The sequence below is a fragment of the Poecilia latipinna genome, unplaced genomic scaffold (genome assembly GCF_001443285.1).
Source record: "Poecilia latipinna isolate Pla-1442-1.1 unplaced genomic scaffold, P_latipinna-1.0 Scaffold144, whole genome shotgun sequence".
Classification (NCBI taxonomy): Eukaryota; Metazoa; Chordata; class Actinopteri; order Cyprinodontiformes; family Poeciliidae; genus Poecilia; species Poecilia latipinna.
The window spans coordinates 16692-29643 of record NW_015112760.1 but is presented as its reverse complement, the minus strand read 5'-3'; the positions used below and the strand labels follow the sequence as shown (position 1 = coordinate 29643).

Sequence of the window (12952 nt, the reverse complement as noted above, 5' to 3'; positions counted from 1 at the left end):
TGTTCCCCATCACAACATCTGAGGACAATGGACCCAAAAGAAATTATCATTAGTACAGCAATTGTACAAGACACTTTTTTGTGTTCAGGATCAACAATGATTTCCATATCACTGCTTCATTAAAATCTTGCATGTTTAGAGTGTTACTGAAGAGATAAAAAGAAATTCATTTTTTTGTGGCCCTTGAGTGCTCTCAACTCTTTGACTTTGGCCCTGTTGGCAAAAGGTTTGGACACCGCTGTCTTAAGTAGACAAAACTGAACCAACCGAGCTATTCTGAGCATCTGCACTGTAAAACACGATAAGTGGACTTTACTTTAAAAATGTGTACAGACTTGTTGCCTCGAAAAACACCAAAGTTTCAAAATGTAAAAATGTTAGCATGTGCAAGTTTACACACCTTGACTAACTTGACCATTTTCAGTAAGTTATAATGACATAATAATACATGACTTAACTGAAAATTCTATGTTCCTGACTCCTACTTTTTATGTTTCTCTGCTCAAAAATTGACAGAAAACATAAAGAGCAGTGATAGTTTGCTCACTTTTTTGCAGTAAAACAGTCATACTTTAAAGCATTTTTACCTCAAAAGACCCTCAGCTTTTCAAACAAGTATGATGTGCAGTATTGCAAACCTAAAGTTTAAGTACTGCGAACCTAAAATAACCTGATACATTTTGTTTAGTTGTACATGAACTAAACAGAAAAGACATATGGACTTAAAAGTCATATGCAAATAAACTATTTTGTCAAAATAACTTTCCATGGTAAACAATACTCTTAAACGTATCTAACATGTTATTCTCAGCCATTTTTTTTCTTCCTACATCACCAAGAGCATTGTATTTGTTACATACATTAAAAAAAAAACATAGTGTCATCAAATCATATTTTATTTTTCAAAACTTAAAAATCAGTTGTACAGAATTTCAAAGCATTCTCTTTGGTTTGCAGATTTGCTTGAGCAGAAATGGAGTAACGTCTGGACTTGTCCTGAACGTTAAGTGTTAACCCTCCACAATCCAAACTATTTCAAATACCTAACTTATTTTTGACTGGGATTTCATCATCAAAAACAAGAACAACCAACTCTGACGTGTACATGCGATGGTCATGCTCAGCGGGGATCATATCACATGCTCGTACGAGGAGTTAAAACTACAATAATATCTAATCTCTATCTTCATGTACAAACATCTGACTCTTCACTCTTATATTACTTTCTCTTTTGTGGTTTTTCAAAACAAGAAACTGCACAAACTAAAACATGTTCTGACTTAGAGCTCGCTCGTGCTGGCTTTCTAGAGACAATCCCAGCGGTACTGACGCAGCCGCCGTTTATGTAACAAGAGATTTGATTAGGACAGCCAGTTCCCTGATGAAGGCATTTCTATTCAAAACTTTACGTGGCGGACTTCCAGGGAATCATTCACAGACTGGGAGCTGGGAGGACGTAAACAAGTAGCAGTGGACCAGACTGTGTCATCAAGAAGATTAAGGAGAAGGTTGGAAATTTGATCTTTCAATAAAAAAAAAAATCTGATTCACATCAGATCCTAATGAATGGATGTAAAAGCAAATAAATAGTTGAACAGTTCATTTGATTACTAATTATATACAATACATAAAAAGCATAGATGGATGAACACATGGATGGACGTATGCATGTATGAATGGATCCTGTTATACACATAAAACCTGTGTTTATGTGGGTGTGTTAAGAAGAAAGCAATTTCTAAAAGAAAATCTTTGGTCATGTTTGCCGTTTGACACAAGCCACATAGTTTACACAACAAACATGCAGAAGAAAGTGCTTCCAGTCCGATTACACCAAAACTGAACTTGGTACTGGTATTGTTAATGCAAAAACACTTTGTGTGGTGAAAAACTGACCTTGCACAGCACCCTGAGCACAACACCCCTATTGTGAAACATAGTGGCAGCATCATGCTGTAGGAATGTTTTCTTTTCAGCAGGGAACTGCACAAGCTAAAATATGTTCTGACTTAGAGCTCACTCTAAGTCAGGTGGTCAGAATCGATGTGGAAAAACACCTGTTAGAGACTTTAAAAAGACTTAATATGATAAAGGTTAATCTCCCTGCAGCTCAACTGTCCTAAGCAGGCAGTCAGACCTCAATCAATAAAGTTTATTTGTTGATTGAATGGCCTAGTCAAGGCTCAAACATAAATACAAACGCATGTTGAATCAAACTTGCATTAAATGTCTCATATTAAATTGAAGTTAATTGTTTGGATTTAGAGTCAAAAATAAATTATAAACTTGAATAAACTCTCATATTAACCCACTTCATATGTTTCTGATATCCCTGCCCATCCCCGCCCCCACCAAAGTTGCAGTTGGTGATTCGTGGAATGAAGCGGGGCTGCCAAACAGCACGTATGTTTACTTGAGCCGTTGCTTCAACTGTTCTGGAAGCGCTTCCTTTCTGGGAGGGTTCAAACGTCACTAGCCACGCCTCCTAACGGCTCCGATTGGTCAGTCTGGAGGGTAAATAAAATTACTTTCTTCTGATTGGTTGAAGATCAGTATTTTCTTTCCCCCCGCAAGCCGTAGCAGCTAGAAACCAACCCACTCAGAGAAAACTGGGGGCAGAGCCTCCCTTCGGGGTTATTATTGACACAAACTGGACCTAGAAGAAAAAAAAGGAACCATCTAATAGCCATCATGAAGTTTGTACGCTTTATAATGAAAAACGCCGCGTTGGCCAACGCGCCGAAGCACATCGAGCATTTCTCCAAATTCTCTCCGTCTCCGCTCTCCATGAAGCAATTCATCGATTTCGGTGAGTTGAGCTCGAATTTTATTTGGTCCATTTTAGCAAAGCTACCTGAACGGTTTAAATCCGTAGCTAAATTCTGCAACGCTTATTCATGCTGTGAGTTATAATAGTGAATTTCAAAGCATGCATCTGCTGTGCTGTGCACGGGCCTGCTGCAATTTGCTGTTCATAGGCGCTCAGTGTTGCATCAGATCTGCTGCAAACTCGGGCTGCACCATTTTGCCTCTAACTGGTCACAAAAAAAAAAACAAGTCATAATCTGCAGGTGTTAATTTATGTAAAGGAATAATTTTACTTTAATAAAATGGTAAATGTACTCAAATAAAACAAACTTTAAAGTTGGGTCAATAGGCTTGCTCAGGCGGTTTAAACTCTAAAGAACTCGGCAACTTAAAGCGAAACAGAGGAAAAAGAATTTATTTTTGCAAATAAATTGCTCAATTTATTGTTTTCTATCTTTCAGACCTTTATCTACCATCAAAACTGTTCACAAAAACAACTTTTAACCTGCAAATGGGACCATTTAAACATACATCATATTTGACTTTATTTATTCAAAATACACTCAGGTAATTCAAAATTAAATTTCTGATGGATGTGCTTGCTCAAAACTCTTCAAAATGTCTAAAAGAAAGTAGAACAATAAGGAATAAATGAAACTTTGTATATGTGTGAGAAAAAAAAAACAAAAACAGAATTGATTGTTTTCCTCTTTGTTTACTCCTAACTCTCAGGTTCCATCAATGCCTGTGAAAAGACATCCTTTGTCTTTTTGAGGCAGGAACTCCCCGTGAGACTCTCCAACATCATGAAGGAGATCAACCTCCTGCCAGACAAGCTGCTCACTACTCCCTCAGTTCAGATGGTGCAGAGATGGTGAGTTGTTTATCCAGGAGACGGCCTATTGACTTTCATTGACCTGGGTTTTGTCTTCAGGCTGAAACGTCACCCTTTCTTGTGGCCAAGTTTTATTACAATCACAGCGGCTGTTGTTTACCACAAACTGGGGCAGTTGATCCGCCCTCTTTAGTTACATAACACTCTGAATTACAACAAAGCCGTGTGACCGAGTTGTGCTCTCTCCAACTTGCTCAGAGCGGAGGATGGTGGGGAGTGGCTCTGAGCTGTGAACTTTAGCCCAGTTTCCCCCGTCACAGGCCCACGTGACCTGTGTTTTTCTCACTGCACTATTTTTCCTTCCTTCATGAACTTTCACTTCCTTCAGATTTACTCTGCTGTGCCTCCTATGTTTCCCATCATATATTCATGGGTTTGCTTCTTTTTCTTTTTCTTTTTCAGGTATAGTCAGAGTTTAATGGAGATCCTTCACTTCCTAGACAAGAATCCAGATGACCACAGAGTGCTTGCAGAGTAAGGCTTTAGTTCTTGTCCAGATGTTATAACAGAAGGCTAACTTCCCAATTAATGCGTAAATGCATCTGTTTCTGGAAGATGCCAAGTGCCCGACAGCTGAAGGTGTATACTTTCTCCCATACTTTCTCCCCAGGTTTGTCGATGCTTTGGTTACCATCAGAAACAGACACAACGACGTGGTGCCGACCATGGCGCAGGGGGTCATTGAATACAAGGAGGTCTTTCCCCAGGATGTGGTCACCAACCAGAACATCCAGTATTTTCTGGATCGCTTCTACATGAGTCGCATCTCCATACGAATGCTGATCAACCAGCACAGTAAGCCCACAACCAGTTTCGAAATTCAGCTATAATTAGTTTTTCTGTGTTTGTTTCTTTAATTTATATTTTCCGTTTGTGGTTTACTTTCATTATTGTTTCTTTTTATTATTATTATTTTATACCAAAGCATTTTTTTTTTTGTTAAAGACGTGCTACAAGTTTCATTTGTCGCTTGCCTGATGAACAACCTAATCACTCACAAAAGAAATCCTTAAAGGCAAAAATATTGAAAAATGTCCGTTACAGTTATAATCTGAGGTGATTTAGACAACGAACGTAACAAAAGCTCCTTGTTTTTCTTTCAGTCATCATTGACCTTACTTAGACGCCACGGTTCAGCAGAGGACAGATTTATTGACCTAGGTTTTTAAAATGTCAGTTTTGTGCTGAAAATCATCCCTTGTTGCATTTATTTCTATGAGTATCAAACATTATTGGGTAGACATGACAGCAAAGGGAGCGTTTAGCTTCTTATCTCATTTGGATTGGCAACAGACATTCACATATTTAAGTTTACACAAGTCTATTCCAAACATCACACCCCACAAATGATGAGAGCCAAAAGACAGGAGAAATAAAAGTGGATAAGGCCGCAGGTGCGTCAGCATGTTCTTCATTAATCAGCTCAGATAGCCTATCTCTGCTTAGCTGCTGACATGTTTCAGGACCCTATGCGTTTGTGTTGCAGCTGAATTCATACGTGCAGTAAAACCCGCACAACTGGTGCAGAAGGAGATAAGAGAAGGAAAGAACGGTGTCTTTTTTTTTTTTCCTTTTTACCTGGAACGGTCCTGCAAAGTCTAGTTTTGTTTGCCATAGAGCGCTTGGATAATCCACGATGTTGAAACACAAACTGCTGAAGCACACACTATCGTTGATCCAAAGTGAAATATTTCAAAACTGCTGTTGCATGAAGGGGAAACGTCAAGCGTTATATAACTTCGTCCCTATCGAACCAGTTTCACACCAGGGGCAACTTTTAATGCCCTGCACGTCTTTCGTAACATTTTGTTTTTCCAAACTAGGGGCCGAGCAAAAATGACTGCATGTATGCATGGAAACCACTTAATACTTTTACTCTTCCTTTGCACAGGCAAGACCAAGAGTGTGCAATCGACAAGACTTTTTAAACATTTAAAAACTTTTTTTTCTTGCAAAAACTTTGTAGGTAAAATATAAAATGTCGAAAACCCCTGATTTTCCCTTATTCTCTTGTTTTTTTTTGCAGCTCTTGTGTTTGATGGCACCACTAACCCAGTCCACCCAAACACAATAGGAAGCATTGACCCTCAATGCAATGTAGGAGATGTAGTCCAAGGTGAGTCTGAACTTGACTTAAGGCCTCAAAATACTCAAACTGGCCACAATTTATAGCAATCATTTGTTTTTCAGCTACCTTGCGGTTTTAAAGTAGCTGAAATCATGTTTCATCTACTTTTAAAAACAACGTTTTGTGTTTTGTTTTGTCTGCAATTAAAATTAAGTTCCTTTTCATTTTCATCAGATGCCTTCCACAGTGCGAAGATGTTGTGTGACCAGTACTACCTCCGCTCTCCTGATTTGGTTCTGCAGGAAATGAACCGTAAGTTTTCCTGTGATTTGTTCCATATAGTTTAACGATTTGGTGCTATGCAAAAGTTTTCATAGTCCTTGACCCCTTTTTTTCACTTTTTGTGAAGTTTCACTGTATTTTATGGGGATTTCTTGAAAACAGACCAACACAAAGCAGATGAAATGAAAATTTGTGTATTGTGCCTTTGTTTTTATATTCCCCTAAACAAAGCAAACAACAGCCTTCAGAAATGTCCCCATTGTGGGAGTAGATGTTGTGTGTAGCAGATTATGAATGAAGAGCTGATATCTGTATAGATATTTATATAAATATTTTTTATTCTTCTTCTTTTGCACAGACAAGACGAAGAGTCACCCAATAAGCATCGTTTATGTGCCCTCCCACCTTTATCACATGTTGTTTGAGCTTTTCAAGGTAGGAGATGCTGCCTTCTAATTCATGCATGTGCCTAAAATTAACAATCATTGAAAATTAACAATCATTAAAAAAAGAATTCTAAGTTTCTTTTTTTTTTCCTTTGTAGAATGCAATGAGAGCTACCATTGAGACTCATGAAAACAGGAACAACCTCCCACCCATTAAGGTCATGGTGTCTCTCGGTGGAGAGGACATGTCAATCAAGGTGAGACAAAGTTTAAAGTGCAGGGCCACTACATTTCCAGCATTGCATAAGATGAGTGCACATAGTTTTACAACTTCAAAGGGCAGTAAAGAATATGCTTCATGGTCAGATAAAATATTTTATTTTGGGGCAGGAAGACACCAAATCTTTATCCTCTCTCAGGATCTTTGCACTGACCAGTCTTAAGAAATCTGAATGTGATCAGTTTTGTCTTTCAATGTGTCAGATTTAAATGAAGCCAGTATTTCCCAGCAGAAGTTGTTTTTGCTCTCTGAATGTTTGATCTGTCCCACTTATGTAACGTTTTAGTCCTCGTTTCATCGCCGCGCTTTCTGTAGCCTCTCCGATAAGATAAGTCAATATGAATTGTGCTTTTACAGTCAGCCCGACGTTTCACCGGGATCAGCAGGCATCTGGTTGTCATCTTGCTACAACTGGCCCAGTTGAACAAACAGAATCGCTGTAGAGAAAATCAGATGACCTATGTATTATTATAAAAACAAAAGCTCTGGGTCAGGAGTATCTTTGATGACAAAGAGAAATTAAGGGCAGACTGGACTAATACCAGCAATAACTTTAATGTCTTCATTTAGGAGAGAAACAATATAGACCCAGAAGTACTGAGCCAAGTCTACTTTCAGTTGCAATGTAAGCTGAAAGCTTTCCTTTATTAAGCGTAACTAAACTGCTGTAGTAGCAAGGCTGAAAAACACTGGACACTTTCTCTACATGTATCAAACAGTGGTTGCTAAGTAATCCAAATTATCATCCTGCCTTAAACTAGTAGTAGTAGTAGTAGTTGCGTTTTTCAAAATATTTTATGTATACATCTGTGCTAATCATTAATTAATCATTAACCTATATATATATATATATATATATATTAGCTTTTACTTGCAAAATCTGCAGTTTAACGATTACAACATTCTATCTAATCTTTTCATTTTTGACCAGGTTAGCGCTCATCTCCCGTCAGCACTCATTCATGTCTTCTGTTTTTCTGTCTGCCCCCCCCGTAGGTGAGCGACAGAGGCGGCGGCGTCCCGTTTCGCAAGATCGAGAACCTTTTCAGCTACATGTACTCCACAGCTCCTGCTCCACAGATCAGCGACCACTCCAGCACACCGTTGGTAAGGAGGGTTTTGGTTTAGATGTACAGATGCTCTCAACCTTTGTGCTTCTCAAAGATGTTTTTAGTCTTTTATATAGACTATGCTCTGTAGAGATTGCATTTCTGCCACCTTTTTTTTTTTTTTTGTCATTTGACGTTATCTCCCTACAGTCATCAAAAGCGAATCTAAAATAAGGTGCTACTAGTTCCGAATGACAAGTTTTAAGCCTTTCCCCTTTCTCTGCAGGCTGGATTCGGCTACGGCCTTCCCATTTCTCGTCTGTACGCCAAGTATTTCCAGGGGGATCTGCACGTTTACTCGATGGAGGGTTTCGGCACAGATGCCGTCATCTACTTGAAGGTGAACTAGTCTGTGCATGGAATTGTGGCACAAAACAGTCGGGTGAGAACTTCCTTTTGATTTAGTAAATTTGTTTTTATGGTATGTCCCTCTAGGCTCTTTCCACGGACTCTATCGAAAGGTTGCCAGTGTACAACAAAACCGCTCTGAAGAACTACAAAATGTGCCAGGAGGCTGATGACTGGTGCGTGCCCAGTAAAGAACCCTTAGATCTGCGCAAATACAAGGTGGCCTAGTCAGACCTTCGGACGCAGCCGCCGCTTTAAGACTACAAAGCATGGATTCTCCATGAACCACGTCCTAGTATTCCCATGGGATCGTCCGCCGAAGCAGACGAGCTTCTCGCACCTCCCAGAACCAGAGCAGATTTCAGCCGGCGTCACCAGTAGCATGTCATTTCCAGCTTCTGTCATTCATTTTGGTTTCTGTCTGCAATAGAGAAATTAGACAAACTCAGAACTGCTACCAACAGGACATTTAAATAAAGTTACCATGGAGACCTGGTGAAGCAGCCCGAGCGCTGCTGAAACGAGACTCGGCGGTAAAAGGTGGAGTCGTGTGCAGGTAGGGGGAGACGGAGGAGGGCACCCAGCGAGTTATCGGGTGCCCGGAAATGAGGGAGAAGTCGAGAGTAAGAGTGGACAGAAGAAGAAGAGGAAGTTGAAAGAGATCCAGCAGTTTTGAGTTAGATGTAGAGGCTTTTACATAACAGGGGAAATTTGTTGTTCATCTATGCGTTATAGTAGCAAATCCTCCCAAAGGCACGTCTTGTTTAAATACTTGAACTATCACAACTGATATTTGCACCTTAAATTTGATGGTACTGTAACGGTGTTGGGTTTGGAAATTTTGAGCAAATGCTAGACTCTGAAGTTGAGTTTTCTTTTCTTTTTTTTCTTTTTTTTTGCATGAATTTTCTTACAGACTTTCTGTATTTCAGCCTTTGTAAGTATAAAAAAAAAAAAAAACTGATCTTGTGCTCAGTTTTTTGGACCAGGCTGAATTTAATCCTCTTTTTTTTGTGCATTGTTTGTAAGAACTACAAAGAAAAAGGGCATCGTTTTTAACAAGCCGCAGCCCCACTGGGCCCAAGTTTGCTGTCGGTCCATCAGAGTATTTGCCAGCCTTGTCTCAAAACTAAAAGCTTGAAGACAAAGTCATTATAAATGAGTGTTATTAAGTCTCAGTGGGTGCCATGTTTGTGGTTTTAATAGGCCAGTTTTTCGCACACTGTGCCAAATGAGACTGTCGAGGGTCCAGGTGTGTTCACAATAGTTTTTATTGTGTTAATCTAACTCATGCAGTATGCAAAATGTTATTTTTATAGCTACACTTTGACTGAAATAAATGTAAATACAGTTAATAAAAACACCTGAAGGCAAAATGGTATTTTTGTCTTGTCTTTTTTTTTTTGTCTTGTGTGTTTGGGCATTATAAGGTTGTTAATTAAATCTGTACAGAGAGACGTGAACAAAGCACACAGACCTACTGGTTTAGTGTCGCTGGCAAAGAGATCAGGTAGAGCCGCCGTTCCATCATCGGATAGTTGAAAAGAAACTTCTTGCTGCACTTTTAGCTACGTTGTTCATTGCTATTGTCAGTCTATTCGCCTGTGAGTACAAACTGTTTTGTCACACTGTTATGCCAGCAGATTGTTTTCCGGCCATTTCTGGCTCAAAGCCCAGTAAGGCAGAGGTTGCAGGGGGTAAACCGAGACGGGAAGGGCTTGTTTGTCTAGTATTCGAAGCATGTGAGACCCCCGCAGCTAAAGGCTAATAGCCTGATGCAGTGCTATTAATAGCTGACTGCTTATAGACTTTGCTGGATGTGATTTTTCAACCATGGAGGACTTTATGTGGTAGACACAAAGTGGAGCAAAAGGAGAATTTAGACGGAATTCCACTTATGTCTAATTAAAAATCTACAAAATAGGACAGACACATTGAGTTCCTTAAGTCAGTGCTTTATACGGCCATCTTTATTCTTCATTTTTAAGTTTCGAGTCATTTGGGATTTTTGTAGATTTAAAAACTGAAATTCCTCCATTTTTTTTTCTTTTTTTTTTTGCTTAGTGGCTCAGATGGTGTCAGACTGGATGGAGAGCCTCCATAAACGCCAATCTTTAGGTCATGCAATACATTCATAATTGAATTCTGGTCTGGACTGACTGGGCCAAGCTAAAACATGAGTATTCTTAACCCTTGTGTATGCAAGACTGAAGCGATACACCTATTAGCAGCCAGGAAAGGGTCTCCTTGGAAACTGAAGATGGAGCGCTTTAGATATGATTGAATCACAACAAGAACATTTCAGCTGCAGTTCATATTTTATGTATATTATTCTCAGGTCAAGTATTCTGGTTAACAATGAATGAATGAAGTACTTTGTAAAAGTATTAACACTTTTTTTTTTACAGTTCAACCACATTTGTTTTTTCTTTTGTTAATGTAGTTTGAAAATATATGAATGTCTTTTTATAAACAAAACCCTGATATGTTTGTTGTAAGTCAATATTGTAAAAAAAACAGTTTTTGCCTAGTTGTTTGGATTGCCAGTTTTGCACATATATTGACTGAAATATCTCTCCATTATTTATTATAGTACAGCTCAATCTCAGACAGAGTTGATGGAAAGTGTCAATGAACATCTATTTTCAAGTCTTGCCACATAATTTCAGTAGTTTTTCCCAGTAGCAAAATGCCTTATTAGGTTTACGGAGTAACTATTTTTTAATTAAAAGGTAAGTTGCTTTGGATCTCCATTTTTCCCTTGAGAAATAAAAACAAACAAACAAACTTGTGTATGTGTGTTTTACAAAGTTTTACCAAATATTTAAATGAGATGCAAGCAAAGATAGATATCGTCATTGTAAATTGGCATTATGCTAAAATCTGATAGTTGTCTGTTAATGTGAAGTCATGATTAAAAATTGCACTTCTTGATTGATTTCATTATATTTTTCATTATCATTTCTTTGTATTTGTTTTATAAGCAGTCTTCTGAGTCTAATCAAATCTCAAACAAATAGTAATGTAAATACACACAAGGTATGCTGCTGGCCTCTCTAAAGAGGAAAAAGCAACAGAGAACAGAAAAGCAACCTTGTCCAAATTCAGGAAACTGCTTCTCTTAAGTTGATCCACAATGTCAGGGAGCAGAGTTCAGTTATACACCAAGTGTAAGTGAGTAGGGATTATCCCTAATACTCTGAATTTGTCCTGCCTATTGATGTAATCTGCAGTTATAACGTCTTTCTCCATCACTGCAATGGAGTAGTCAACAAAATACTGTTATTTACACCATAGTTTGTCATGTTTCACCTGTTGGTTACGTATTATAGTTTAATTGGTAGATCAAATCACTGCAGCCTGATATTTTATTGGGAAATCAAAATAATCTTATCATTTTACTTATTTATTTTTTAATTGAAAAAACTGGGGTGCTTTTGAGTACAGTATTTATTACTCAGATACCCCAAAATAAAATCGAGTGAAATCAGGCACTTTCAGCAACCTGTAATAAAAGAAGTAACCTGTAATAAATAAAGTGCTTCTTTGTCATAGCACCAATGTTTACACTGTTTTTCAATGCTTCCATGCAATGCATGTAAGCACCTATTACTCTACACCTAAAAAAAACACAGAATAATTAATTTGGTATTAAGAGATAAGCGTTTTCTGCTGGTAATGAACTGTCACGAAGCATAAATCAGATTTTTATTTTTGTGTTGAATGTCTGTTTTACAATATATTTACCACTAATGACAAACAAAAAAAAACAACACTTTTCTGCAAAATTTACCAGCTGCACAATTCTTGTTAAATAGTGTAAGATAACTAGTATTTCAAAAGAGTAGAACAAATTTTATGTTTTTGAACAATAACAATATTTGTTGTTAGTCTGTTGCTAAAAGATGAGTGTGTTTACTGTTAACCAAGTGCCACGAAGTGAACATCAGATTTTTACTTTTGCAAAATTTGCCGACTGTAAATGTCTTGTATCTAATCAGGCAAGCATTATTTTGAAAGAGCTTATCTTTTATAAACTATATAACTTATTAATTTGGTTTTAAGAGATAAGCGGATTTTTTTCTGGTTAGGAACTGTATAAATCGAGATTTTTACTTCTGTGTTGAATGTGTGTTTTGTAATATATCTACTACTAATGACAAAAAGAATTAACTTGTCTGCAAAATTCACCAACTACACAATTCTTAAGTATAAAATAAGTGGTATTTCAAAAGAGCAGAAGAAATATTACATTTTTTGAACAATAACAATTTTTGTTGCTAATCTGTTGCTAAGAGATGAGTGAGTGTGTTTACTGGTAACCAAGTGCCACAAAGTAAACTTTAGATTTTTACTTTTGCGAAATGTACCAAAGGTAAATGTCTTGTATCTAATCAGGTAAGCATTATTTCGAAAGAGCTTATGTTTTATAAACTATACAACTTGTTATTAATTTGGTTTTACGAGACAAGCGGGTTATGTTCTGGTAACGAACTGCCACGAAGTATAAATCAAGATTTTTACTTTTATGTTGAATGTGTGTTTAATATGACAAAACAATAAACTTTTCTGCTAAATTCACCAACGACACAATTCTTAACAAGTATAAAATAAGTCGTATTTCAAAAGAGCAGAAGCAATATTATGTTTTTTGAACAATAAGAATTTTTGTTGCTAATCTGTTAATCTGTTGCTAAGAGATGATCGCGTTTTCTGGTAACCAAGGTCCACAAAGTTCCACAAAGTAAAATTCTGATTTTCACTTTTGCAAAATTT

General features: G+C 37.6%; 1 protein-coding gene across 1 annotated transcript; it reads left to right on the top strand.

The window, feature by feature from the left end:
- Window positions 1-2584: 2584 nt before the first annotated feature.
- Window positions 2585-8845, top strand: pdk2a (pyruvate dehydrogenase kinase 2a). Its single transcript, XM_015029084.1, has 11 exons — window positions 2585-2809; window positions 3541-3682; window positions 4106-4177; window positions 4314-4498; window positions 5730-5819; window positions 6006-6083; window positions 6412-6488; window positions 6598-6696; window positions 7716-7826; window positions 8055-8168; window positions 8264-8845. Exons 1-11 carry the CDS (start codon window positions 2692-2694, stop codon window positions 8402-8404), a joined length of 1227 nt encoding a protein of 408 aa, XP_014884570.1. The 5' UTR covers window positions 2585-2691; the 3' UTR covers window positions 8405-8845.
- Window positions 8846-12952: the final 4107 nt, after the last annotated feature.

Bases quoted from the DNA above. Each gene is read 5' to 3' on its own strand.
- pdk2a (XM_015029084.1), top strand. From the start codon at position 2,692: ATGAAGTTTGTACGCTTTATAATGAAAAACGCCGCGTTGGCCAACGCG. The intron at 2,810-3,540 runs GTGAGTTGAGCT...CCTAACTCTCAG, and splicing joins GAAGCAATTCATCGATTTCG to GTTCCATCAATGCCTGTGAA. The intron at 5,820-6,005 runs GTGAGTCTGAAC...CATTTTCATCAG, and splicing joins TGTAGGAGATGTAGTCCAAG to ATGCCTTCCACAGTGCGAAG.